This window comes from Rhamphochromis sp. 'chilingali' (genome assembly GCF_963969265.1).
Source record: "Rhamphochromis sp. 'chilingali' genome assembly, chromosome: 10".
In the NCBI taxonomy this organism is placed as follows: domain Eukaryota; kingdom Metazoa; phylum Chordata; class Actinopteri; order Cichliformes; family Cichlidae; genus Rhamphochromis; species Rhamphochromis sp. 'chilingali'.
In genome coordinates, this window is record NC_137937.1 from 27,423,149 (window position 1) to 27,449,397 (window position 26,249).

At 40.1% G+C, this 26,249-nt stretch overlaps 1 protein-coding gene across 2 annotated transcripts; it reads left to right on the forward strand.

Moving 5' to 3' along the window:
- The first annotated feature begins 7,497 nt into the window (after nucleotides 1–7,497).
- On the forward strand, nucleotides 7,498–25,288 carry lifra (LIF receptor subunit alpha a). Of its 2 annotated transcripts, none has more exons than XM_080894880.1 (18): nucleotides 7,498–7,650; nucleotides 15,414–15,633; nucleotides 15,800–15,936; nucleotides 16,250–16,403; nucleotides 16,943–17,221; nucleotides 17,371–17,500; nucleotides 18,377–18,519; nucleotides 18,653–18,801; nucleotides 18,957–19,110; nucleotides 19,361–19,425; nucleotides 19,707–19,938; nucleotides 20,175–20,360; nucleotides 21,304–21,405; nucleotides 21,562–21,708; nucleotides 21,887–22,036; nucleotides 22,214–22,307; nucleotides 22,482–22,548; nucleotides 22,685–25,288. In XM_080894880.1, exons 2-18 carry the CDS (start codon nucleotides 15,525–15,527, stop codon nucleotides 23,372–23,374), a joined length of 2,988 nt encoding a protein of 995 aa, XP_080751006.1. In that variant the 5' UTR covers nucleotides 7,498–7,650; nucleotides 15,414–15,524; the 3' UTR covers nucleotides 23,375–25,288. The 2 variants fall into 2 exon arrangements, with proteins under 2 accessions (XP_080751006.1, XP_080751007.1); XM_080894881.1 differs by having other exon boundaries at nucleotides 16,253–16,403.
- The last annotated feature ends 961 nt before the right edge of the window (nucleotides 25,289–26,249 follow it).

Sequence of the window (26,249 nt, forward strand, 5' to 3'; positions counted from 1 at the left end):
ATTGAGCAGTTGTGTTTGTTGAATGTAAGATAAACAGATTTGTGAAATATTTTCATATCTAATCTTGGTTAATGTCTAAACGACCGCTCAAAAGTGGCGCTAACCGTAGACAGAGTGTACTAACCGTAGACAGAGTGCACTAACCGTAGACAGAGTGTCAGAGTGGGTAAGAACACCTCTTCCACCCTTGTGGTCAACACCGGTGCCCCTCAGGGGTGTGTTCTGAGCCCTCTGCTATACACTCTCTTCACCCATGACTGTATTTCCTCCTGCGCGTCCAATCTCATTGTTAAGTTTGCAGATGACACTACAGTGCTCGGACTTATATCCAACAATGATGAGACAAACTATAGGACAGAGGTGCAACAACTAGAGTCATGGTGCCACGACAATAACTTGGTCTTAAACACCAAAAAGACCAAGGAGATCATTGTAGATTTCCGGAAGAGGGGTCATAACAACCATCTGCCTCTCTTCATTGGCAGTGAGGCGGTGGAGAGGGTGAGCAGTTTTAAATTCTTGGGGGTAACTGTGACCGAGGACCTGTCCTGGGGCAACCATATCACCTCAGTTGTACGGAAGGCCCAACAGCGCCTCTACTACCTGAGGAGACTGCGGAGCGCACACATTCCCAGATCTCTGATGTTGAACTTCTACAACTGTGCCATCAGCAGCGTTCTGACGTATGGATTTCTAGTGTGGTTCCCCAGCTGCACCAAGGCCGATCAGCAAGCACTCCAGCGGGTGGTGAAAGAAGCTGGCAGAATTATTGGAACAAGTCTGCCAGAGATCAGTAATATCTTCCCCACTCGCTGTCTGAGGAGGGTGCACAGTATCCTGCGGGACCAACATCACCCTGCGCGCCACCTTTTCCATCTGCTGCCCTCAGGGAGAAGGTACAGGTCTATACAGGCCAGAACATCCAGACTGGCCAACAGCCTGTATCCACAGGCTGTGAGGCTCCTGAACTCTCTGCCCCCCTCTCACGGACAATAACCATATCCAACTTCTCAATAGCAATGAACTGGTCTGCATTGGTGCATCATATCTTTATTCTCTTCCCCCTCCTGCCCCCCCCCCCCCTTTCTTAAATAGATAACTATCATATCTGATATCATATCTCACAGTACAATAATATTGAATGGGTTGCATTGTTGTATTTTGTCATGTTTCTCAGGTCTTTGTCTGAATTTCTACGAACATTATTGCTAAGAATTGTCTTATTGCATTGGAGTCACACTGGGTTAAATATGTACACTTGGGTTTTAAGGGGTATTTATTATTTTCTTCTTTTTTTTGGGTTGTATGGAAGCCCCAAACGCAATTTCATTGTTCTTGACAATGACAATAAATAAATAAATACTAAATACTAAATACTAATGGGTTGGCATGGCAGAGTTTCTTTACTCAGGAGGATTTGTGAAGTAGCTGGTCTGTTGGTGGTAATCAAATATTGTGGGGTGTGCCGAGTTCCTGTTGATGCTCACTCTAGATTATTTCAGAGCTTTTTCTTTCAAATATTTCAATTAATAATATCTTTTAATATTTAGGCTACTCATGTCTTGAATATGATTAAGATTTTACTGGTCCTCATCCCCAGATCAAACCCTTACCCACTTATTTTAAGTGTGATCCTCATGACTTTACCTCAGCTGAGTGCCAGTGGACTGACACACTTGTATGGTATGACATGAGGAACTCACAACTATGTGAACAAGCGTTACAAACTCTCACTCACAAACATCACCGACTGCATAACCAGTGGGCCGTAGAACTCATTCACAAAACAATGCTACCCTTCCAAAAAAAAACACAGAATAGGACATGCATATCTGCATTTTTCACATAGTACCACTAATTCTGTTTTCTTTCTGCTCTGAGTGTGAGGGTGCTAAAGGTTTCCAGCACTATCTTTCCATCTTTCTTTTTCATCCCACATTCACCATATATTATATATATATATATATATATATATATATATATATATATATATATATATATATATATATATATATATATATATATATATATATATATATATATATATATATATATATATATATATATATATATATACACACACACACATATATACATACATACATACATGAATTCCCTTCTCGGCCCTGCGGGCAGTCTTTTATTCAAGCCAGGGTCCCGACATCTTTGTCCAGATGTTGTTCCTGGAATATGTTGGAGCCAATCCCCTAGCTTAGGAATCACCACACCTAGTGCTCCGATTACCGTTGGGACCACTGTTACCTTCACCCTCCACATCTTCTCCAGCTCTTCTCTGAGCCCTTGGTACTTCTCGAGTTTCTAGTGTTCCTTCTTTCTGATGTTGCTGTCATTTAGAACCCCTACATCTATCACTACGGCTCTCTTCTTCCACTTGTCTACCACCAGTATATCTGGTTGCTTTGCCATCACCATTTTGCCGGCCACTTAGTTATGCCGTTCTGTGTATGCCCTGCCTGCTAGCATCTTGCGCCCTGCTGTTATGTGCTGAATTGTCTCAGGGGCATTTTTACACAGCCTTCATATGGGCTCTTGCCTGGTGTGATGTCCTTTATTCCAGCTTCGTCCAGCCATTGGCAGGATTTCTGGATGTCAGCCACCTCCTCTATCTGCCGGTGGTACATACCGTGCAGGAGGTTGTCCTTCCATGATGGTTTCTCCTCTTCTTCCTCTTTCTTGGGTTTCTGCTGCCTGAGGTATTCACTGAGCACGCGGTTAGTTGGGGTAATCTTCCTGATGTATTCGTGGATGTTCGCTGCATCATCATGGACTGTGGTACTGACACTCACTTGTCCCCAGCCTCCTTCTTTCCACTTAGCATGTAGGGGTGGCTGTAGCTCAGGTGGTAGAGCAGCTCAGCCATTAACCAGAAGGTCGGTGGTTTGATTCCAGTCTGCATGCCAAATATCCTTGGGCAAGATACTAACCCCATGTTGCTCTGCAATGCATCCATCAGAGTGTGAATGTGTATGATTGTTAGATAGAGCACTTAAGAGTTTAGAAGAAGTGCTTGTGTGAATGGGTGTGATTGGATGAATGAATTAGCTGTATAAAGCGCTTTGAGTGCTCAGACAGAGCAGAAAAGCGCTATATAAGAACCAGTCCGTATACCATGTATGTACGACTACACGCCTCTGGAGAGGGCGTCGCAAGTTCGATTCCCATCTGGGGGTGTCTGTATCCAGTAAGGGTCCTAGACTAGACCCGCCCATGCTAACCAGGCCTACCTACCTACCGCAGACATGAGCGAGAGACAGAAATATGAAGTCATATCAGCTCGGATGTTGCCCGGATCAACAAGGTCTGTGTCAGATGTCGAGGAACCAGGGCAACCGGATCAGAATTGGGCTACTGGGGGCATTGGTGGGCAAGAGATCAAATATATATAATCGCCACAGCATAATGTACATTATTTATGAATAAAGTGAAAATAACATTAAACATGAGACTTAAGTTTGGCTGCTTTGACAGTTACAGTCTGCACTTTGAGTTGTTGTTTTTTGTGTTTTTTGTTTTGTTTGTAGAAACTGTTCTGTGGTCAACCCACAGAAGGGACACAAAGAGGAACCTGTATTTTAGACCAGTGTACACCGGTAGCTGTGAATCCTCTTGGTCTTGGCAGCCTCAGTGACTCTGCTGAATTCAGTCACAAACGTCTCACCAACACTGCACATATTGTGATGGTAAAAAATAAATATAGAACTTAAATATATAAAAAAATACTTTTGTTTTATGATGTTGTCAAAACACCCTTTCCCCTTAGCGTGTCCAGTGGTGCCAGTTAAGTTGAACACTGTTGCTAATGCCTGGAATGCCACTGTGGTATCACAGAGTAAGTATGAGAGCTATTCCTTCTTGCTTGCCAAGTAGACCTTACCAACCATTAAAAAAATATATATCAGTAATTTGTGCACATTTAACTTAACGCAACATAAATGTATTTATAAAAAACACTGAAAAACAACTCACATTGACAAAAGAAGGTTGATTTAAAATGTATTTAGTGAAAGTAATGATTTTATCTTTCTAAACTTTAGGTTGAATGCTTGCAACTGAGTTAAGTGTATTGTTTGGAAGTCTATAGGCAACCTTCTGTAAGCATGAAAGGTCCTCTAATGATGAAAGAGACTTGTTGAAATATAGTTTCCCATATATATTCTGTTTTAAAAATAGATGCAATTTTGTATACTTGTTACTTATAGTTTAAACAATTTTAACAAACACACAACACAGAGAATTTTTAAGCATAAGATGAAGCTAAATGTGGACACACAACAGAGAAAAATAGCTGTGTGCCTTGGTATTACCAGGTTGAACCATCAGGGGAAGTAAGGAGTGAAAGGCAAGAAAGGCAGAGCCACAGTGGCTCAAAGTGGCCTCCAGAAAATGCAGTCACCAAGAGGTGGAGTGGCTCAGAGGCAGAGGTCAGCCAGGTCAAAAAATTTAACAGGACGGTCAGATGAACTAGTCTTATTGATTAACGTAGTAGATCCTTTAATCTGCTGTCATGGTGGCATTGAAAACAAGTATATGAACTTGCAGCAATGGAAGGCAATACCATGGCAACCCACTGACACACCTGAAACTACCACTGAAATCAGACAAAGGGAAAGAGCGAGTGAGGGACGGAAAGAACGCCTACTTAGAGGGGAGAGGCTGAATACTTAAGCATTTAAAATGGTGTGGCATTTTTCCAAACAACATCCATTTGTGGTTTCCTAACTGGTGAAAGCAGAAAGCTAAGTTGTAAATGAATTAGAAGTGCCAGTGATTCATCATCCACAGAAGCTGGAGAAACAGGAGATGGGGAAGAACTTACAGTAAACACTCTATATTCACATTAAAAGCAGTAAACAGAATAAACACTTGCTAAATGTATTTTCAAACTCCAGACTTGGAATTTCGAGAACCACACCCAAGGTTGCCAAACCAATAACCAGGAGATAAACATTTTCCTGCTGTTTCCATAAACCAGCCTGTTCTGTTTAGAACCTTTTGGCAAATTTAACTCCCTGTTACGGCCCTAGCTGGGCCTCCTGATACTGCCCTTGTGTGGGCGTGGTGTTTTTCTCCGCCTCCTCCTCTTCTGCTCCACCCCTCTGTCTCTCTCTTGCTCTTCTCTCTCCCCAGGACACAGCTGCTGCTCATTGGACTCATTTACCACCTGGGCCCAGTCAGCAATCACCTCTCTGAGGTCATATAAGCTGGGGATGAGCTGTGAGCAGGGGGTGGGGTGTCCCTGCCTGCCTGCCTGCCTGCCTGCCTGCCTGCCTGCCTGCCTGCCTGCCTGCCTGCCTGCCTGCCTGCCTGCCTGCCTGCCTGCCTGCCTGCCTGCCTGCCTGCCTGCCTGCCTGCCTGCCTGCCTGCCTGCCTGCCTGCCTGCCTGCCTGCCTGCCTGCCTGCCTGCCTGCCTGCCTGCCTGCGTTGTGGAAGCAGTATAGAATTAGAATTCAACTTTATTGTCATTGCACAGGTACAGGGCAACGAAATGCAGTTTGCATCCATCCAGAAGTGCTTTAGTGATATAGATATATTACAATATATATTAGCAATAATATAGATATGTGAGTATATTACAGAAATAGCTGCTTTACGTGAGTAGTGTGGGCTTGTGGGCCTTGGCAGCAGTAAAGCCAGCTGCTGTTAGTGACAGGGTGAGCTTGTGGGCCCCTGGAAGTGCCTCCTCGTGGAGTTTTTGTTTGGTTGTTGTGTTCTTTGTTGTTGCAACCTTTTTTCCCTTTTTTTTGGCATGTTATTGTAATACGGCGTTGCCGGCTCCTTATGTTATGATTATCTACAATAAAGACTTATTTACTAAGAACACCTGTCTGTTTTCCTTTCATTCTGTTCTGGACTCATTTGTTACTGGTTCCCTCACTCGCATGCCTAGACCCCTTCGGGGGGGACGTAACACTCCCTTATACAGTAATGTACACATATCAACATCATTAAACATCTGGTAGTCATACTGACTTTGGCAGCAGAGGTTTCCCTGAACTTCATCGACTGTGAGAAGACTGCAAAAGAAAAACCCCCAGAAGTGTCGTGCCACCCACAGCGCCAAGATCTTGACATTATTTTCCAGGTTTTTGTAGAGAACAGACTGAAGAGAGAGTTTTTCTACATTCTTAATAATTCATAATAATTCTATACCACTGCCTTAAAATACACATTTATTATTACACTTTGCATGATGATAAATGGATAAAATCAGCATTTCTGTCCATCAGTCTGCACAGAACAATAGATTTTCTTTTTTTCCTTTTTTGTATTGAAAATTAAAACTACTTTACAATAGTCTTCAGTCTCTCACTTTAGAACTTTCTAGAATGCATTTGGATTTCGTTACAGTTTTGCTTTTGCTTTTGAATCGTTTGAATGGGATTTATGATTTTCTTTTGTCGGTGGGTCACGCAGGGCGAATCTGAGACTTTTGCCAGCACTAATTCCATGTTGCGTTGGTTGTATGCTTTCGGGTTACCTTTGTCAAGTTTAACAATCACAAAAATCAAAGGTCATTTGTTTTCTGGCGGAAAGACTTTCTTTAAGGATTGCGTCTGGCTTCCTATTTTTAACCAGTCTCTGGTGCTGAGAAGCATGCCCATGCCATGATTCTACCATCACTATCCCTGAAAGGATTCTCATTCTTTATCCATCCCTTATGCTTCTGAGAGCTCTGTCACAGTTGTCTACAGAGAGCTCCTGGGCTTCATACCTTGTCCTGACATCCAGTGTGAATTGTTTGACCTTGCAGGTCTAAAGGTCTCCTTTTTCTAAACTATGTTCAATCAGTCTATTTGGACTAAGCTCTGGTCCAATCTAACAGCTAACTAAAGCAAAGAGAATGAAACAATAAGTGGAAGAATTTTGTTTTAGTACAACATTTAGCTTATTATTTCAAATGACTGAAATTTGTGGAAAAATAAAAGAAATGCTTAAAAAATGTACACTTTAAAAAGAAAAACAGTTTTTTGGGGGGTTATATTTCTTTTGTTTAGTCTGGTTTTATATGCTTTTTCTCTCTATTCTTCATTTTTTTACTTAAAAAATATAAAACACCCAAAAGGGTTGGGCTTTTGATTTTGTATTAAAAAACAACAACAAAAACATTTTCATCAGTTTAAACAAAATGTTTAAAAAGTGTTATATGGATGTCTTTGGAACCACATGACACACGCACAAATTGAAAATAAATAAACAATAAATCAATTCAATTTGCTGTAAGTTGAAAAAACAGGGATTTCACATAACATCACATCTAAACATCGAAGCTGATTTTTTTTTTTTTTTTTTTTTTTTTTTTTTGGTGTTTTTTGTACTATCATAGAGTAATTGTTTTCTCAGGTTTGTCCTGCGTGTCCTGAACGCGGCACGACAACGCCCTCTCCCTGTGTGAACTGCAGGTTACAAGAATCCTATTGGCTAGTCCAGACGTCTACTCGCGGTTCGCTGTATTCCAGTAATCCCAACCCACTCGGGAGTCACTGGGCACAGTCCAACAGCACGGCAGGGACAGGGGCTGGATCGAGAAGATATCGTGGCTCTTTAATTATTTATCACGTCATTAAGGAGCAGGATTAATTGAATATATATCCGAAACATCAACGAAAACCAGTTCTCGTCACATCAGAGGTAATTTCGCTGTTATTTGTGTTCGGACGTCCTGCTAGCGATAGTTCGTTTAGGGCAGCTACTCCAGCTAACAGTGTTTTCCAAATATCGGTGGCCTGTCTGCGTGTGTGTGGTGGGTGGCTTCTAAGTGACTTTACAATGACTGTCGGCTGACTTTATCCCCTGTTATTATCATTAAAACTATTGTTAAGAAGTCAAGGGAAATGAAAAACAGTTCATATTTAGTTACCGTGTAGTTTAATATAATTACAGTGTGTGCGTTTTTAAAGATGCGTTTGCTGTTGCGGTATTCCCCATGCTTCTTACTTGCTAATGCTAATGATGCAAACTGTCCGTCCTGTGATTGTGCAGTTGGGCTGGTCTGTTAAACTGAATCAGCCACAAATTCACATAATAGTTTAAAAACGAATAAATGGATGACGGTTACAGCTTTTGATTGTTTTGCTGTGTATTTGGGACCCACAAATTTGAACTGTGTATGGTGATAATGTATATTTTGTAATTATGGGATTATGGTTTACAGATTGAGAAGTCAGTTTCTTAATCAGGTAGTCAGTGTGTTGCAGTATGGATTGGGCATTTGCCGCCTCTATCTTGTGTCTCTTGGTATAAAACAGGTCCATGTTCATTTTGAAACTAAACTGTGAACAGATAAAAAAAAAAATATGCACAGACAGGTAAAGAGATCCCCTATCTGGGAACATACAGCATGTTCTTACAAAACCCTGGGTGGGTATTTTATCATACTCTATCATACCCTACCCAGTAGCTGCTTAATATTACAGGCAACAGTTCCTACCATTTGTAACACCTAAAAGCAGGGATACAGGCAGCGCACAGTTAAGGTGCCAGTGAATCAGCAGGCGATCCTTCTTAAGTGTTAAAGTATCTGCACATGACAAGTGAGGCAAATGATCCCTTGTTGCATCTTATTTATTTATATCTATTTGTTCAAACCTAACAGAAAGCTGTCACCCTGTTATTTTCAACGTCTTCATCTTTTCAGTAGTAGTAATAAGAGTTATCTTCTGTATCCTCTTCGTACATTACTTTTATTAAATTCTGATGGATTTAATAAAAATAGATACATTATTGCATCATGTAGTCTAGTAGTTTTATGACTCAACATGGGACATACAAGCAGCAGACACCATAACAATCTGGAAAAATATGTTTCACCTACCCCTAACTGGGAGGACAATAGGTCCCCTGTTGGTATGTTTGCTTTGCAAATGGTCACTTGGTTGTTTCCGCTAGAAGCTAACCTACTGCTAGTTTGCATAGTTCTCTTTTTGGCTTGCTTGATTTAAGCTGTAGACAGTGTGTGTTTATTTGGCTTAAGTCAGAAGCTAGGAAGCAAAAATGTAAAAACAAATTATATGAAGTGAGCTGTACTCACTTCCAGTTGTTTTTTTAGATTAGCATTTTCATCCATAAAGAACTACAGGGAATAGGGAAGGAAGGAAGGAAATGCCTTGTGGTTGACATCCAAAAGCTACACACACACACACACACACACACACACACACACACACACACACACACACACACACACATACACACACAGAGGACTCAATGTCTTCTTTCCACTGAGGTCAGAGCACCGACAGTTCACACGGACATTCATTTGGTAACTTTCCCTGTTTTCACTTATTCTCCAACAAGCATCCGGTCTTCCCCTCTTCCCATTTAAATGTCGAACATAAGTAGCTGAAGCTTTAGCTCGTGTTTCAAAATGTCACCTCAGCTACATAGAGCCACTCAGTGCTTACTTCTTTGGTCACAGTGGTCACTGTATGACAGAGTAATGGCAGCTTTGCTGAGCGTAGGCTGAGAACAGGCAGACAACTGTTTCCCTGGATTTGGCAAAGGAAAATCTTATCAAAGGTTTTGATTGGCTTTTGTTCAAATAGTATGCATCTGTATGTACATATGAGCAGACATAAAAATGATAAGCTCATGCAATATAGTCCGCTACCTGGGGCAAAATGCTTACTGACAAAACATTGCAGCATATAAAAGGTTTATCAAACAAAGTTACATCTATTTAGGTAGGTGTGGTATTTTTCTAAGCTTTTTGTAATGTTTTGCTTGAGTAGTTGCTTTTTAGCTTAAAGCAGTGGTGGTTTGGTGTAATTTTGGCTTTGGCTCTCATTCATTTTTATTTTCGTCCTGGTCTCAGTTCTAGTGGGAACAACGATCCCTTTATATGATCTTTAAACGTCAGGATGTCTTTTGGTACATTTACAGGAGACAGATTAATAACTGTTACTCTTACTGTGAAAAGCATTTCTCATGTTCTGTTGGTGTGGGGAAAAATATTGTTGGAATCTGGAAACTTGTAACTATAATAGTCTTATTATTACTTTGTGTCATATGAAATAAAAACAAGGTTTAATTATTAACTCCCCTGGGCAAAGGACAAGTGCACTAGCCAAGACGCATACAAACAAACCCTTGGGAGAAAACAAGCACCTAACTTTGCGTCTGTCAGTAACTGTTTGTATTATTTGTGACTTGTGAACTCCCTGAAGCACTAGACATGGGAAATGGGTGTTTGAAGTACACTTGGATATTTTCCATGGCTTTCCCCTAAACGTGGCTTTACACAGCTGCACAGTGTGGTGGTGTGGATAGAGGCGCAGGCTCAAATACAATGGCTTGTGTTTCACTGATTGTTCATTTCTTTGGTCCCGCTGTATTAAAAAGCAATGACAGCTCTGCTGACTGCAGGCTGGAACAGACGCAAAGATTGCCTCCACATTTGGCTAAAGATAATACTATCAGTCACAGGGCCTCATTGCTCTTTCCAGTCTGTATTTGTAAGGTCATTTGTGCAAATGAACAAGGGCAGAAATCACACAACCACAAAGTATCTCCCATTGCCTGAGGCAGATTAAAGTGTAATTCATCATAATATTTATGTATATAGACAATAAGAATTTTGTAATATTTTGAGGTGTTTCTGTCCAAGCACAGGTAATTCTGTCTCTGTCTTCTTTTTCAGTTTAGTTTTCAGTTTTTGTTCAGTTTTATTTTGTCTCCTGGCCTTGCTTGTAGCATCAATAAGAATCACATAGCAATAACAGTTTATCTTCATACTTTTCTCAGTTCTTGTGTTTTAGTTTGACACTAGAGTTAAAAGAGTCAGTTATGGTGGCCCTGAAAGATCAAACACACTGCAACTTAGAAAAACACCAGCAAATAGAAAATTGCTGCAAAATACACAAAAAAAAGAATGGAAATTAGCCCAAAACATACTAATTCTGCTGTGAGGGAGAAAATGATGCAAGTTAATTTGTGTTTTATTTGCATGGTTTGCTATGACTGTTAGCTTATCTCCCCAAAAACACTTCCTTTGTGTTTTGTGAGGCTTTTTATGAGCTTTTCTATGTTTTTTCTCTTTCTGTTGTGTTTTAATCAGTTCTGTTTTGCGTGCTTTTGCAGCACTTTTCTTTTTTTGTGTGTTTTGCTACGTTGCAGTGCTTTTGACCTATCAAGGCCACTACAGTTAGTAGTATCAGTTAGTAATCGCCAAGTTCTAATAGGTCTCTGTGGACAAACATTTGTCATTTACTATAATCACAGATCACTTACAATCTACAGCTCGTCAGACGCCGCATGTAAATTCCCAGATGGGCTCTCATGTATACATAGATGTACTGATTCTTGCCATGGACATGCCAGTAACTGTGTTTATGGCGCAGTCCCTAAAGTACCAGTAACTGGAGTACATCTCTCCTGTACTTTGGATTCTTAGATTTGACAGTCAGTCCTGCCTGTGGTATTTTGCGTGGGAGTATACCTGGACAATCTTCATGGCTTTTCAGAGCCTCTTTACGCAGCTGCATATACAGCCGGGAGTAAACTGTGGTGTGGAAAGAGGTGGCAAGCTTGAAGTCACGGTGTTGTCTTTGAGGTGAGTCTGCGCTTTCCTAAAATAGGGTTACTGCAGGCATACAGATGAGGTTTAGGCTTAGTTTTTAAGTAACAACATCCTTGTGGTTTTTGTTGTTTGTGGTCACATTCATCACTGCTCCAAAGACAAGAGCCAGAGCTCAGCAGAGAGGTATTGATTTGTGTGCTGATGTGCATTTTTAGCTATCAGTTTCTTGGATGAGATTTCCCAGAATGTACAGACACCCCCCCAATGCCCTCACTTCCCATCAGTGCAGCCTGTTTAAAAAGAGAAATTGCTGTTGTTTTTGTCTTGTACCCTGAGGCTCAAAGAATTGTGTTGGGGCTTGTAAAACATTTCAACGTGGTGTGAAAATTTGGAAAAATAATCCTCAAAGAAAGGAGAATGCCCTCTCACGTGGGAAACCACAAAACATGGAATAAAACTGTTGTTTTGGTGCAAGCACAAAAATGTGTAATAGACTGACTCCACTCAGCTGTATTTATATTGAACAGTTCCTCTGAATTTCATGTGAAGTGCACTTTAATGGCAGGAAAAAAACAGAAGATTTTTGAACTGCTATAGCCAGCTCTGCAGAAAGTCCCATTAAATAAATCACATTAATACTGCTGGGTTTAGTGTGCTTTTTGAATGCAGAAGAAGCAGCTGCTTAGAAAGGAAAATGCAATTGCTATGCATGCAGAAAGAGCTAGATCGATGACCGCGAGGTTTATTTATTCACGTGTCATGTCTAAATCACAGCCAACAAACAAACATGAAGATATCTGTAACTACTTTAGGAGTCAAAAGAAAAAAACTGATCTTTAAATCCACTGACTGCTGGTCTACTGTGTAGATTGATGTTTCAGTTAATGACTGCCATAGCCTATAGCTTTAACAAAGAACTGTAGTGTTAAGAAACAAACACAAGGCTTTCAAGATTTGAAGCAGATTATAAATTTGTTCTAATTTATTCCCTCTGCCAGGATAAATAGAATCTTTTTCTTATCTTATGTTGAATCTGTCCTTGACACAAAAGAGTTATGAAATCCAGTAGCTCTCGTACTCTTGTGGTATTTGCAAAGTTTGCAGTGGGCCACGTCATGAATTAATGAAACAGCCATCTAAAAATATATCCGCATGATGCTGCACGGTCATACTCAATGTCACTATGGAGTACTGATAGGATCACTTATTTGGCAACGAGGCTTAAGGTTTTGGCAGGAATTGTTTGCTCATCTATTTGAAACATGTCACGTTATTGCTGCAAAGGGCTTGGTTGTTTTTCAGAGGCGTGTTTTTGTCAAGCTAAAGAGACGTTTGAGGCCTGCCCCAGCCTGTCTCGAGGGAAACCAGATGAACTGCAAATGTCAGTGATGGTTCAAAACACAAGAACTGAGATTTATATGCGTACACAACCACATGCAGGTTCATCGGGGTTAAGACTCGATTATTCCGTCCCTGTGCACTGCGACACATTTTGTGTTAAATTATCTAACTTTAGAAGAAAATCAGGCACCCAATGTACACCATACATGAGTCACGACTTAAAGTTTATGTTTGCAAGTATTTTTATGTATTTAATCATATTTTAAAGAGGGTGCAAAAAATATTTTTGTTCTCACATGTTGTGAAATGATAAATGCCTGTCTCATTCTTCTTAAGCTGCTTCTGCCAGACAAACTGGCAGTTTTATCTAGCAGAATGAATAAGCTGTTTGCTGTAGAGCTATCTAGAATACCAATTTATGTACTTACATATTTGATAGCAATCTACAATAAGCTTTGGTCAGTGGGTGGAAAGATTCATGTCTGATTAGCTGAGAAAAAGAAAATCGTCACTCAAAGACAAATTTAGAAGCAGCAGAATGTGTCGTACTCTGCAGCGCAGGCCTGTGTCTGCTCTGAGCCTGGTAGAGTGCAATGGGGATGTGAACATCACTCTTGATGACAGCACCGCTGTCAATTTTTCAATAGGGACTAGGAACGCTTGCCAGATCTATTAACAAAGCTGCTAAGTTGGCAACAGTGAAGTCCTGTAAGTTACAGGGAGGTCAGGGGTCAAACTGAAATGTAATGTATTACACAATTTAACAAAAAAATAAAAAAGTAGAATTCAAAATCCCAAAAAGTTGCAGAGTATTTGAGTGCAGCTGTGGTTTACCATAACAGCTGTGAACGATTTGTGTGGTTTTAGAGGGAAGCCAAACAGACGGTGAGCAGGCCGAGGTGGTACAGATTTTTGACTGGCAGTACCTGTGGAAGGAGTTTTGTTGACATTAGAATTGAATACACTCTGACATTCCATTTAGTGAAAATAAATGGTTGGGTTGATATTTCCCTGGAAAAGATAGCTCTGCGTTGTTGTACAAGTTATCTTCAGCTCGATCTACACTGCTGCCAGCTGCCTTTACATGCAAGTGTGTCTACTCAGCTTACATTACTTTCAATTAACCCAAAGTCCTGGTAGGAATAGTTAAATGTGCTCATCTATCATAGACTATATATAAAAGTTGGACATAGGTTGGAGGTCTGTCTGTTTGTATAGAGATGAATGGAAAAATGACCTGTTGGCTCATTTTATCCATGATCTCAGTAAATACCTCCCCAGTGGTTTTATAGTCTCAGCCCGTAGTTTAAAGTTTTATTTAATACAACCTAAAGATCATTTATTAAATTGTTAGAATAAAAAAGGGGATAAAGTAGGGCGTACTTTAGGGTGGACCTGCTTTCTGATTCATAACTCACTTTGTGTGAGCACACATTGGCCCACAGTGGCTAAGTCGTAATGCCCACAAAGCTCAGCTCAAAGCCTCAAGACAGGACTAACTGGTAATGTTGCCATAGCTACATCAATCTTTTATATTGCACAATGATTTTAGTCAGTGGCTTTAATCTGTAGGGTCAAGCAATGCAAGATTATATGTAGAGCACCTGTTAAATGCACAAAAAGTTCCAGCTGCATGGCATACATGTTCTTGTCTTGTCTGACCCACAGCTGTGGGGCTGTATGGTGCTGTGGATAACGTGTGCAAAAGATCCTCATTTCGAAACCGGGAGGAGACACAGAGTCAGCCTTGGGGCGTTCAAAGCTAGTGTACTGGTAGTGCCGGTTCCAAGCCTGGGTAAGTGGGAGGTTTGTGTCAGGAAGGGCGTCAGGCATAAAGTCTGTGCCAAATCAAACATGCAGATACGTCCGGCAGCCAAAAGAACCTGCAATGCTGGTGCCACAGTTGTCTTTGTATCCAGTTTGCCTGTATCTTTCTGATTGTTCATAAGTCCGGTTGATAGGAGCAGTGTTAAATCAAAACCCTCCAAAACGGCTTAGAAAAAATAAAAAACTAGGACCTTTAAGAGGAGGACAAGTACAGGATAATCCAAATACCAGGAACAGGAGGATTTTCATAACCAGTGTGTGTGATGTGTGTGCTTAAACAGCTGCCACGGCGAAGTTTTTGGGTTTTTTTTTTTTTTTTTTTTTTTTTCCTCCTTACGGTTGACTTTTCTTGGCAGTTGTACATCTGGCTTTGGCAAGAAGTAACATAAGAATGACAGCTTGCAGTGAGGTATTGCAAAAATTGAAGTCAGTTCAACACATTGGTCCCCAGTGAACCCAGCAGTGTCAGAAACAAACCTAAAGAACATTTCTTAAAAACACTGCGTGCCAGAATATTTTCATGGAAAAAAACATTATGTTTACATGACTTCAACCCGGACAGCTTCACAGTGTCCCCAAGTAACTCTCGGTCATTAGCATTATTTTTTTTCACAGCCAGGCTGTTATTTTCTTTTTTTAATAATATCTATGTTTTAACATGATACATTTATCGTTGTTTTGAACTCTGTCCTTCTGGGTTTTTCCACAGGCCTTCCTCTGTATAGGTTTTGCCTCTCAGGATGTTTTAACACGGTAGTGTAGTGAAGAGGACCATCACTTCATCAGGATCTGTAAGCGGACGCTTGGCCAGTAGATAAAAATGGCTCACTTAAGTCTTACTCCCACCTCAAAGCTTATTAGCAGTGGCTTTGTCTGGCTCCTGTGGATTGTCCTGGGGTTTTCCACTTCACACACTCATGCAGATACTGGTAAGAACTGAAACACGTGAAGGAAACCTTAACTTTAATAAATCGGATATTCTGCTCTGCTGAACTCATCTAATGTTGAAGGTTTCTTTAATTCTAAGAAGCCATTTAGAGTTAAACTGTGTGTCCTATAATCACTAAACCCTGATGGGATTTTTTTTCCCCCCAGGCCTTACAGTACCTCAGCGGGTGACGCTGTCTCCTAACTGGTACACACAGGAACTCTCCATATCCTGGTTGGGAGGAGGCGCGACGACCTTTGACGTCATCATTCTAAGAACTGAATTCAATGAAACTGTCTTCTATGTAAGAGCACTTCATTTTCTACGAACTTGTTTTGTCATGGAATTTTAAAGCAATTGTAGTAATTATGAGTGTAGGAAGATTTGCTGTACTGGTAACATTGTTTTGAAAATCATCTTTGGTATTTGTATAGTATTTTTTTTTTTTTTCAAAAGGGAATCGTCATCTTGTGCTGCATATTTTCCTGTAGTGATTGCTTTGATTTTACGTGACCTTTAGGTTTTGTGTGCACTAAGTAGGTGATTTCTTCTCTATGACGGTCGCAATATTTCACCAATTACTTGTTTGAACTGTGCATTCTGTGTATGTTCTGTAGGAGACAGTCTCTCCGACAGTGAATAAGGTGAGTGGTCTGCACCAGTGGACGTGGACTTCAGTTAACCCCCTGGAGTGTACCTCCCTGTCAGTCAAAATCCGCTCAAGAGATGGGCACACTACAAGTGAATGGAGTCAGACTGAGACACTTCAAGGTCAGTGGCACGGATGTATATTATAGACCATCAGTAATTAGTTAAAACCTAAGTAATAATAATAATAATAATACATTTTATTTAAATAGCGCCTTTCAAAGCACCCAAGGACACTGTACAACAGATAAAAACTGGAAATATACACAATGATAAAAATAGAAGATAAAAGTTAAAACATACAGAAATTTAAGAATAGGCAATTTTAAACAGATGAGTTTTGAGGGTGGACTTAAAAAGAGAGAATGAACTAATATTTCTGAGGTCCGGGGGTAGGGAATTCAAAAGTCGAGGGGCAGAGCAGCTAAAGGCCCTCCCTCCCATTGTGATCAGACGAGCAGAGGGAACAGAGAGAGAAAGAGAAGATGAAGATCTAAGTACCCAGTTAGTATCCTGTTGGCATGTTCTCATTAAGGCCTCATTCTTTTAAAATGTATACCTCCTAAAATATTTGCCTTGTGCATATCAGTGTCTTTTTACACCTTGCTACTCTCTTAACTCAATTTTTTTTTTATTCTTTCTCGATCTGTTTTCTATTTCAGGAAATGATCACCCCAATAGTGAGCAGAGAGTTAAGGTATTTCCCCAGGACAAAGTTTTACCTGTGGGGGCCAACATCACCTTCTGTTGCATTTTGGATGAAGGGATGGTCTTAGATAAGCTAAAGTACGACGGGAACACCACGAGCGTGACACGACTGAGCAGGCGGACCTATTCCACTACAGTGTTTAATCTGGTGGCCTCTCGCCAGTCAGGGAGCAACATGCTTTGTTTGCCAGAAGACAAGGAAAAACTGTATGGAGCCGTTGTGTTTGTTGGATGTAAGATAAACACGTTTGAAATATGTTTAGATCTAATCTGGGTTAATGTTTTGGGCATGGCAGAAAAATACATTCATTTATATCTTTTAATATTTACGACTCTAAAAATGTGACTGAGATTTTTTTTTTTTTTTTGCCCACATCCCCAGATCCACCACTGCCCATTGATTTTAAATGTGAGACTCATGACTTAAGATCAGCTGTGTGCCAGTGGGGTAAAGGACGAAACACTCACTTGTATGGCAGTCAACGAGGAACTCGCTACTTTGTGAACAACAGGTACGCAGTCTCACTCACAAAAGGGAACAGTAGAACTGTACAATCACTCATTCACAGAAAACATCTGCAGGTTCTAGAATACATGGACATTACAGGGAACCTTTACCTGTATTTTTCAAACAATCCTACATCCGTCCAAACCTGTCCAAACCGCATGTTGGATGTTTCTTTTTTGCCACCTAAAGCTTTTTATCCAGTGTGAGCACAAAAATGATTTGTCCAGTAGGTCACAGAAGCAAAAGGGTCTAACTGCAGTGCCTTAAACCTCTCTCCTCAGGCAAGAATAACATATATAAAATGTACACGTGTGCTGCTCATCAACTGGCATTACCTGCTTGATTATAGGCAGAACTTTTTCAGTGAAGAGCTGCGATGATGCTCTCCACAGTACCGTGCCAGCAGTTTTCTTCCAGATAAAAATGCTATGAACCCAGGATGGAAAGAAAACAGAAGATTGTTTTACAAAATTAGATGTGAAAGCCCTTTCAGCTTTTATGTCCAAGACTTTGCTTTTAGCCATCATCGGGTCACACTTAGTTTGTATTTGAACAATGTGTTTATATTATTTATGACAGTTCCTCTGCCTTTCTCTAAAAATCCTTTTTTTTGTACGGAAAAAAAAACTACTGGGAGAGGAAGACGAGAAATATAAAACACTTAGGCAAAGAGACCACTTGCCTCTGTGAGTCCATGTGATAGCAGATTGGCACACTTCCAAGCCTTTTACAGGAATAGCTTGAACGCTGGCCAAAATGTTTTTCATTCTGTGCCTTTTCTATATGTTAGAAAGACAATTTGAAGTGATTACATTTTATTGTGAATTGCTATACTTACAGCAAATCTAATTTTTTGTGCCTTTTTTTTTTTTTTTTTTAGGGACTGCAGTGAGGTCAACCAAGATGTGGGACAGAAAGAAGCAACCTGTACTTTAGACACATGGGAGGGTAACTGGACACTGGTAGCTAAGAATCTTCTCGGTCAGTACAGCCTCACGGACACTGCTGAACTCAGTCACAGAGGTAGGTGGCTCAACTTTAGCTTCTCTCCATCACTGCACATACTCTTCTGGTAAAACAGACATATAGAAATCAAAAATATATAAAAAATACTTTTTTCCTTTTCTGATGTTGTTGAATCTTTCTTCCTCCTCAGTGTGTCCAGTGGCGCCAGATCTGCTGAGCGTCGTTGCCGATGCCTGGAATGCCTCTTTGTCGTGGCATTGGAAGTACGACAGTTATTCTTCCTTGGCACTTGTCTGCCAGGTTGAGATCACCGCAACAGAGGACGAAAAACTAATAAAGGTGAGAAGTCTGCGCTTGTGTATGTTGTGCAATATGTCAGACATCATCACTTTGATTCTTCTAGGACTGCATCCTACCACATTGCCCTCAAGAAATGCGAGGTCATGTAGGATGTTCTCTCATTCGTGCTTATAAAATCGAATGTCTGTTTCCAGCGTGTTTTCTCTGGTGTGGGTCTGAGGTCTGTGTTTCTGTCGGACCTGTATCCTGATGAGCACTACAGTGTTAAAGTCCGCTGCGGTGCCCAGCAGAATTTCTGGAAGTGGGGAAACTGGAGCAAACTGTCTTCCTTCAAAACTAAAACCTATGGTAAATTATTTATTTGTGGTGTTGCTTATTTTGGCAGAATTAGGGATGCAAGTGTTTATTATTTCCTAATTTTATCAATCAGTAATTTTTTAGTGATTAATTGTTGGGTGTCTGCCTGAATTAATTCAACTTTAAGGAAATCTAGGAAGTAAATTTGTTGCTAAATACTGGATATTTGAAGTCCTCATTTCTATAGGACTAGAGTCTCTGAAATGTAACATAACGTTTGTATGTTTTTGACTTTTCTCAGTTCCCGATACCCCAGATGCTTGGATATGGTTGAACACAGATAACACCGGGAAGGTTATTTGGAAGGTAATGTGTCCTTTTTTTTTTTTTTTTTTTTTTTTTTTCATCTTTGACTTGAGCTGTTTTAGATTTACATGGTCATTTTAGACAATTTGCTTTATGCATGTATAATTGGAAAGAGCACAGATTCATCATGTTGACTACAGCTATAATGCACAGACAAGTAACATGTGCATTTTCATTCGTTATCCTGTTTCTTTGACACAGGTCACTGTTTAACGTACCATGAAATGTACCCCAATAAGAAGAAAGCGATTTAATATAATTTCTTTCCTGATCTCCTTTAGCCTCTAACACGAAGACAGAGCCACGGTAAACTGACACAATATGAAGTTTTCCTTTGGAGTCCTGAAGAAAATCGAGCACTTGCGCCGGCTGTAACCTTGCCACCGAATAATTGGTCCATGCCAGTCAACCTCACAGAAATCGCTTTCTTCAGCAATAACGGCAGCGTCGTAGCAAAAGTAACTGCAAGGAATGATGCGGGATCTTCTCCACCTGCAAGAGTACATTTGACAAGTATGTGAAAGTGGAGGGAGAGTGTGTGTGTGAGATGTTTATCTTATATTTCAACAGCACACTTGACCTAATGTGACATTGCTGGCAGCTTCTAAGGAGAACTTTCTGGTGTTTTAGCGTCTGCTTTCACTCGTATAACATGCGTCGTTGTTGAAACCCTAAAGTAGCACTCTGTTGTGTAGAAACAGTGAATAGATGTGGCTTCTACATTGCTAAGCTTGTTTTCATCCTTCCAGGTGTGGAACCCCTTGCTGCGCCCAGGATAGTTTATACAGACCAAGGTTTTCCCCTGTTCTGGGAAAACAATGCCAATGCCACCTGTGGATATGTGGTAGAGTGGCTTGATGCCTTCTGCCCACAAGACTGCCCTGTAGAGTGGATTAAGTTGCCTGCTGGAACCACTAATGTTTCCATTGAGTCAGGTATGCAACAACTGTCAGCCTGTGAAAACGGAGCATTGATTTCAGTGGATTTTAGCACTGTGCTGTATGTGTTTTGATTGTTGGTACAAACTTTGTTGTCTTTCTGTTAGTATTATTCTTGACTGTGTATAGTAATTTCAGGTCTTTTCAGACACGGAATAGATAATATTGCTGTTTTCTAGTTTTCAGAGATGAGCCATTTTTATACTAACGTTCCTCATAGCTCCATTCAAAACAGCCAACAGCATTGATAGGAGGCAAAATTACTGACAGTATTACTACAGTGTTACTACAGTATTATGTGTTGTATTATTATGTGTTGGCAATTATTAAAATCTAACTGTATGTAATTGCTCACCTGATTGAAGTGAATTACACATCAAGTGTTTGCTTGCAATCAATCTTGTCTCTGTGTCTCTTGCAGGATAATTTGTTAAAGTTACTGCGCTTGTGCTAGATACACAACTCTCAAACTTTGTTACTGATGGATTCGGGAAGCTGCAACTATGTGATGAATTGTTAACTTGCTAATCTGACCTGTCACTGGTACTGTGACTGAAAGCATGTATCTCGTGGCAAAGGTTTGTTTAGGCATTCTCCAAAACACTGATATGTTTTAATGAGCTGGGAAACTCAAGATGTTGGAGGGACACCCGTGCAGTTGCAGTCTTGTGACTGCAAGTAGTCACTCTTGTGCTAAAAATGTTTGCGTAAAATGTGCTTGGCTCGAGGTTTATGGAAAAGTGGTCAGAGCGTGCATTCTGATATGGAGAGGTCACATTCAGATTAACAGGAGAGAATACGCGTCAGAAAGAGGTTTAAGATATTAAGATGATTTTCAGCTTACAACAACCTCAGTGACCTCAAATAACTCCACTGAAAGGGGCTGTCGAATTTTAAATTGTGTTGTATAACGCACAATAATCTGTTTCTCTGTCATCAGCTACGTTCCAGCCAGGTGTGAGATACAACTTGTCCTTGTACAGCTGCTCCTCAGATGCCAGGGAACTGTTGAAGCGCTGGCAGGGATACACGCAGGAGCTGGGTAGGGATACCGCTGCACACTGAAAGCTTATCTTTAAAAAACAAACAAACAAGCAAATAAACAAAAAAAATGGCGCTGTGTGTTTTAATCGCGGACAACTTTTCTCCTTCTCGCCATGCTCCTCCAACCTTTTCCCACCTTTTGTGGTTTCCACAGTCCCTTCTGTTGCTTTGACTCTGTCAGCCAGTCAGCAGAACGCTGATATTCTTCTCACCTGGAAAGAGATTCCACTGGTGAACAGAAGAGGCTTCCTCCTGGGCTACAATATTTACAACAGCACTGGTTACCAGTTCAAACTACTAGGTATATTTATGATTCTCCTCCTGTTTAACCAATAAAACTGTTACAGTACGATACTTTAAAAGGACAAAGATCATGAATAATTATGATTTTGCAGTTCATCACAATGTGTGCATTTTGCTTCTGGTTAATACTTTTCTTCTTCTTTTCTCTCCTTACTCGTTCATTACCCTTTGAACAGAGAATGTGTCTGATCCAGAAACGATGAGCTACACAGCAAAGGATTTCGCAAAGGGTTTCATTAAGGGGACCTTCAAATTTACTGTCAAGGCCTACACTGCAGCAGGGGAGAACACAGGCACCACTGCCACTGTAACAATAGAGCCCTACAGTACGTAAATATCTAGTTTTATTTATTATGTCAGTCTGTCAGCATTATTAAAGATTCTCATGTATGATGCATGCATCTATGTGTGTATGTATATATGTATCGATAGCGTAATTTGTACTTAGATGTAGGTAAATTGGTAGTGTAGCATTTCTAATACTCTTTGTCCTATCCTGACAGCTGATTGGCTCATCTTGGAGATCTTGACTTCTTTGGGGCTTGTAACTTTATTACTGGCCATCGTCACTTTCACTTGCTACAAGAAAAGGAAGTGGTAAGACTGTTGTGCTGCTATTTTTGCTAGTCTTTCTCTCTTGTTTGCATGTATGCAAGAGATGATTTTATAATTCAAGGCAGCAATGCAGAGCATCTTTTTTTTTTTTTTTTATTATTATTATTCAGGCACTTGATATTCTAAATGTTAAAATTAAAATTCTGCTCCTACCAGGGTAAAGAAGGCATTCTATCCAGATATTCCAGAGCCCAAGCTTCCCAGTGATTGGCCCAGGACACGGGTACAGTATTAGCTTAATCCAGTATGAGCCTTAGAAACTTCCTTGTGTGATTACAAAAGCTCATTCCCTGTTTTTTATGTGTTATTTTTTTATGCTGTCTTGTGAAACTATATTTAACTGACTCTGTCTCTTTCAGGGTCCATTGGACGTGAAGCCATCTCCCCACAGCATGGTGTGTGTTGTAGAAACACCTGAGTATGATTGTATTAAAGATATGCTTGTTGCCATTCCTGAGGAAGATGAGGATGATGCAGGGCAGGGAATAGGAGATGAGTCAGTTGACACAGATGAACCAACGTCATTACGCTACTATAACCAAATGGTAGATGAGCGTCCCATAAGGCCACGTTTCCCAGACTCGTCTGCTTCTTCTATATCGTCTATGAGTTCAGCTCACACCGATGTGACATACACAGGGATCCAGACCTCAGGGTCTTCTTTGGTCCTCCAGCTGGATCCACAGGGTTCTTCCGAGTGCCACCAACCCCAGCTTGATCGGTTGGTCAGCTATGGAGGAGGAGGCTATCGACCTCAGATGCAACCTAGAGCCCCAAGTGATGACATGGATCTGCCTTCACCCGAGTCTTTCCTAGAGCCACAGGCTGCCTGTTCTGGCGGCTACAAGCCCCAGGGCTCCTGGCAGTTGGACTCCCCCGTGGATGCTGCAGAAATGGGCAGCCTGGCACCTTCACTGGGATCCCCTACCTCTGTTGCTTCCACTCAATTCCTTCTCCCGGATGGAGAGGAGAATACAGGGGAGAAACGACAGCTGTCGTCTTCAGCAGCATCCTGGCTCACAAACCTGCTGTCATCAACAAAACCATGAGATCATCTCTCTCTCAGTACTAGTCGCCAGGTCAGGGGGTTTAATGTGAAACTATTTTCATCATTACTGTTACCAGTGTCATGTATCGCAAGGCTAAGCCACATAGTCTAGCTAAGTATCCCTTCTGATGTAGCACTACATGATTGTTGCATTTCGACAGCAGCAGTTAATAAGTCATTTTCTGACGTTTATGCCAAACACGTAGAAATGTGTCTTGTTATTTTCTCGTCCTTGGATTATGAATATAAATCTGTATATTTATAAATCAAAACATTTCTATCATGGCAGCAAAACTCCTCAAATGATTTGTTCATACCTCTCCTCTTTCTACCATACTATATATGCACCCTCTGGAGACCCGGTGTCTGATCTGTGACTTTGTGTGATGGGCATTTCCAAATGGCATTTCCTGTGTTTAGTGTGCTTACCTTTCTTTCTTCCTTTCTTTCTTTTGGTGATGTAAGCTTTACTCACTTCTCACTACAGAGAAAAACTGAATGCAGCACAGCTTCAAACTTTATAATGGCACCTGAAAATACTTTATAAGTACCTTTTAGGAAAGGAGCAGTTTTAATTGTTCATGTCTTCTGCTGTTCCACCATTGGTTTAATCTTACCTGCTTTGAGACAGCTACAGGACTGAAGCTCAAGTCCTCTCACATGTGATTTACAGTTCACAAATAACTGTTGAAACAGGGAGATATCAGTGGAACTATGCACTTATTGATGAGAATCATCTTTAGTTTACACAGATGTGGGTGTGGTGCTTTGTATTATGGTCTGGAAATATATGGGTGATAAACCCATCGGATATACACTGTTATAAGCTAAAAACATGAATACAAAGTGATGTATTATAATGAACAAACACACGAATATGTAATGTTTTCTTGCCTTCTGTTTTGCCTTCATTACTAGTAGAGTTTTTTTTTTTTGTTTTTTTTTTGGGGGGGGGGGTTTGCCGCGAAACGGATTTCACGGTCAGGCTGATACTTGTATTATCCTCCGAGATGATGATTGATATTATACATTTTCAACTGATGCGAGTTAGTTGGGTGGGTAATCAACGTTTTCAAAATTCAACGCTTCCAATGCTTTGCACCATCAAATTTCACACATTGCCTTATTACTCATAAATGTTGCTGTTAACAATGTCTTACGCTAGTGTGATTCAGAATTGACTGAAAGTGCACTGTATTTCAGTATCTGGATCCCACCCACACTTTAGTTTAATGTACAGGAGATGTCATTTGTCATCAGTTTTAGTGAGTGCTATGGCTTCTCGGTGTGTCGGTGTGGATTGCGAAGATTTCTTTGGTTTCTTTAGAGAGTTCTGCACAAGAACTTAATATCATTTTGGTAGGCTGTGTTTATGTGTTTACTGTCTTTTGGTCTGCAGTACATTTAAACAAATGTTTTATAATAATATATATATATGCCGCCTTTTAAATTCTATGGTTAGATAAAGGGACCAAAGGAGAGAAATGATAGATAATGACTAGAAATGCTCATTGAATACAAATGAGTATAGAAAGCTTATAATTTGACACAATAAGCAAGATGTATTGTTTTCTTTTCTTCTCAGTGCCTCCAGCCAACAAGCTTTAAGCAAACCTACTGTGACGTGAATCATGACGTAAACGAACTTTAACTCTGTCTTCACAGACGAACTGATAACAGGCAGGCAGTCAGTCCTCTTTGACTACTGAGAAAATTGTATCCCCCCTTTCTTTCTCTCAGAAAACTGCTCTGAATTTTGATTTATGAGGCGACAGCTTGCATCAGTACTGAATAAGCCACTTTCAGTATAGGAGATCATAATCTTCCAAGATTATTTTAAAGAGGGGATGTAACTGAGTATTTAAACATGGCTGCATATTCTGTTCCTTCGAAGCTTGCTTTTTTTTTTTTTTTTTTTAAACAAGCAGTGCTTCGAAGGTTATAAGTGTGTTACAGGATTTATGTTGATTTTGATCAACAGACTGGCACCTTTTTATTGTCCTGGAAATCTTATTATTAATGCAACAAACTGTACATAAGTGTGATTTTCTGTTTTCCCCTTACTTTCTTGCAATACAAAATCTCCTGATGTTTTATATAAAATGGCATTATATTCCCTCTACTATTTAGTTAATGAGAGGAAAATTCAAACAGAGTCAGATTTGAAATATATATATTTGTTGTATATAAAGTGAATAAGAATTGTGATCCTGGTTTTTTTTGTTTTTTTTTTTTTTAGCTTACTCCGCTTTGCATTGCTATCTTTCCATAGGAGATTCGCTTTGCCAGACAAAGTGTATGTAAGGCTAGAGATCTCTTCATTGCAGCTGCAGACGAGCAATTTTTCTTTAAAGTTTCCGCTGTTTTCTGAGGTTCATCTTCATTTTTAATGAGTGTTTACACTGTAGAATTTTTGAATATGTGCTTTGTATACCAGTGTAAACTTGCTGCTTTACACATCTTCCTCGTTGGCCTCGGATGTCTTTGTGAAATTGATGCATGCTATCTAAAATATCACAACAAAACAGTGGCTTGTAAACTTCTCGTTTATGTTGCCATATGGCTTGGAAACTAACACTTAGTGTTCTGCATGACAACAGGACTGAAAGTATTGTGCATTTAAAAAAAAAAGTACCTTATTTCAGGAAATTGTTCTTAAATTCGTGATATCTAGCAGATTATTTTATCCGTTCATTTTATTGAATGAAAACACTACATTTTGTCCGAGTGGAAAAAATAAATGTTAACACTACTAACACAAAATTGTATACTATTTGTTTCAATGCAATAAAATGACTTGTCTGGCTGTTAGTTTGTCGGCGTGGTTCTTTTTTTCCATATTTTTTTTAATAAACATTTTAACCATAATCAACGTG

Bases quoted from the DNA above. Each gene is read 5' to 3' on its own strand.
- lifra (XM_080894880.1), top strand. From the start codon at position 15,525: ATGGCTCACTTAAGTCTTACTCCCACCTCAAAGCTTATTAGCAGTGGC. The intron at 18,520-18,652 runs GTAGGTGGCTCA...CTTCCTCCTCAG, and splicing joins TGCTGAACTCAGTCACAGAG to TGTGTCCAGTGGCGCCAGAT. The intron at 22,549-22,684 runs GTACAGTATTAG...TGTCTCTTTCAG, and splicing joins GTGATTGGCCCAGGACACGG to GGTCCATTGGACGTGAAGCC.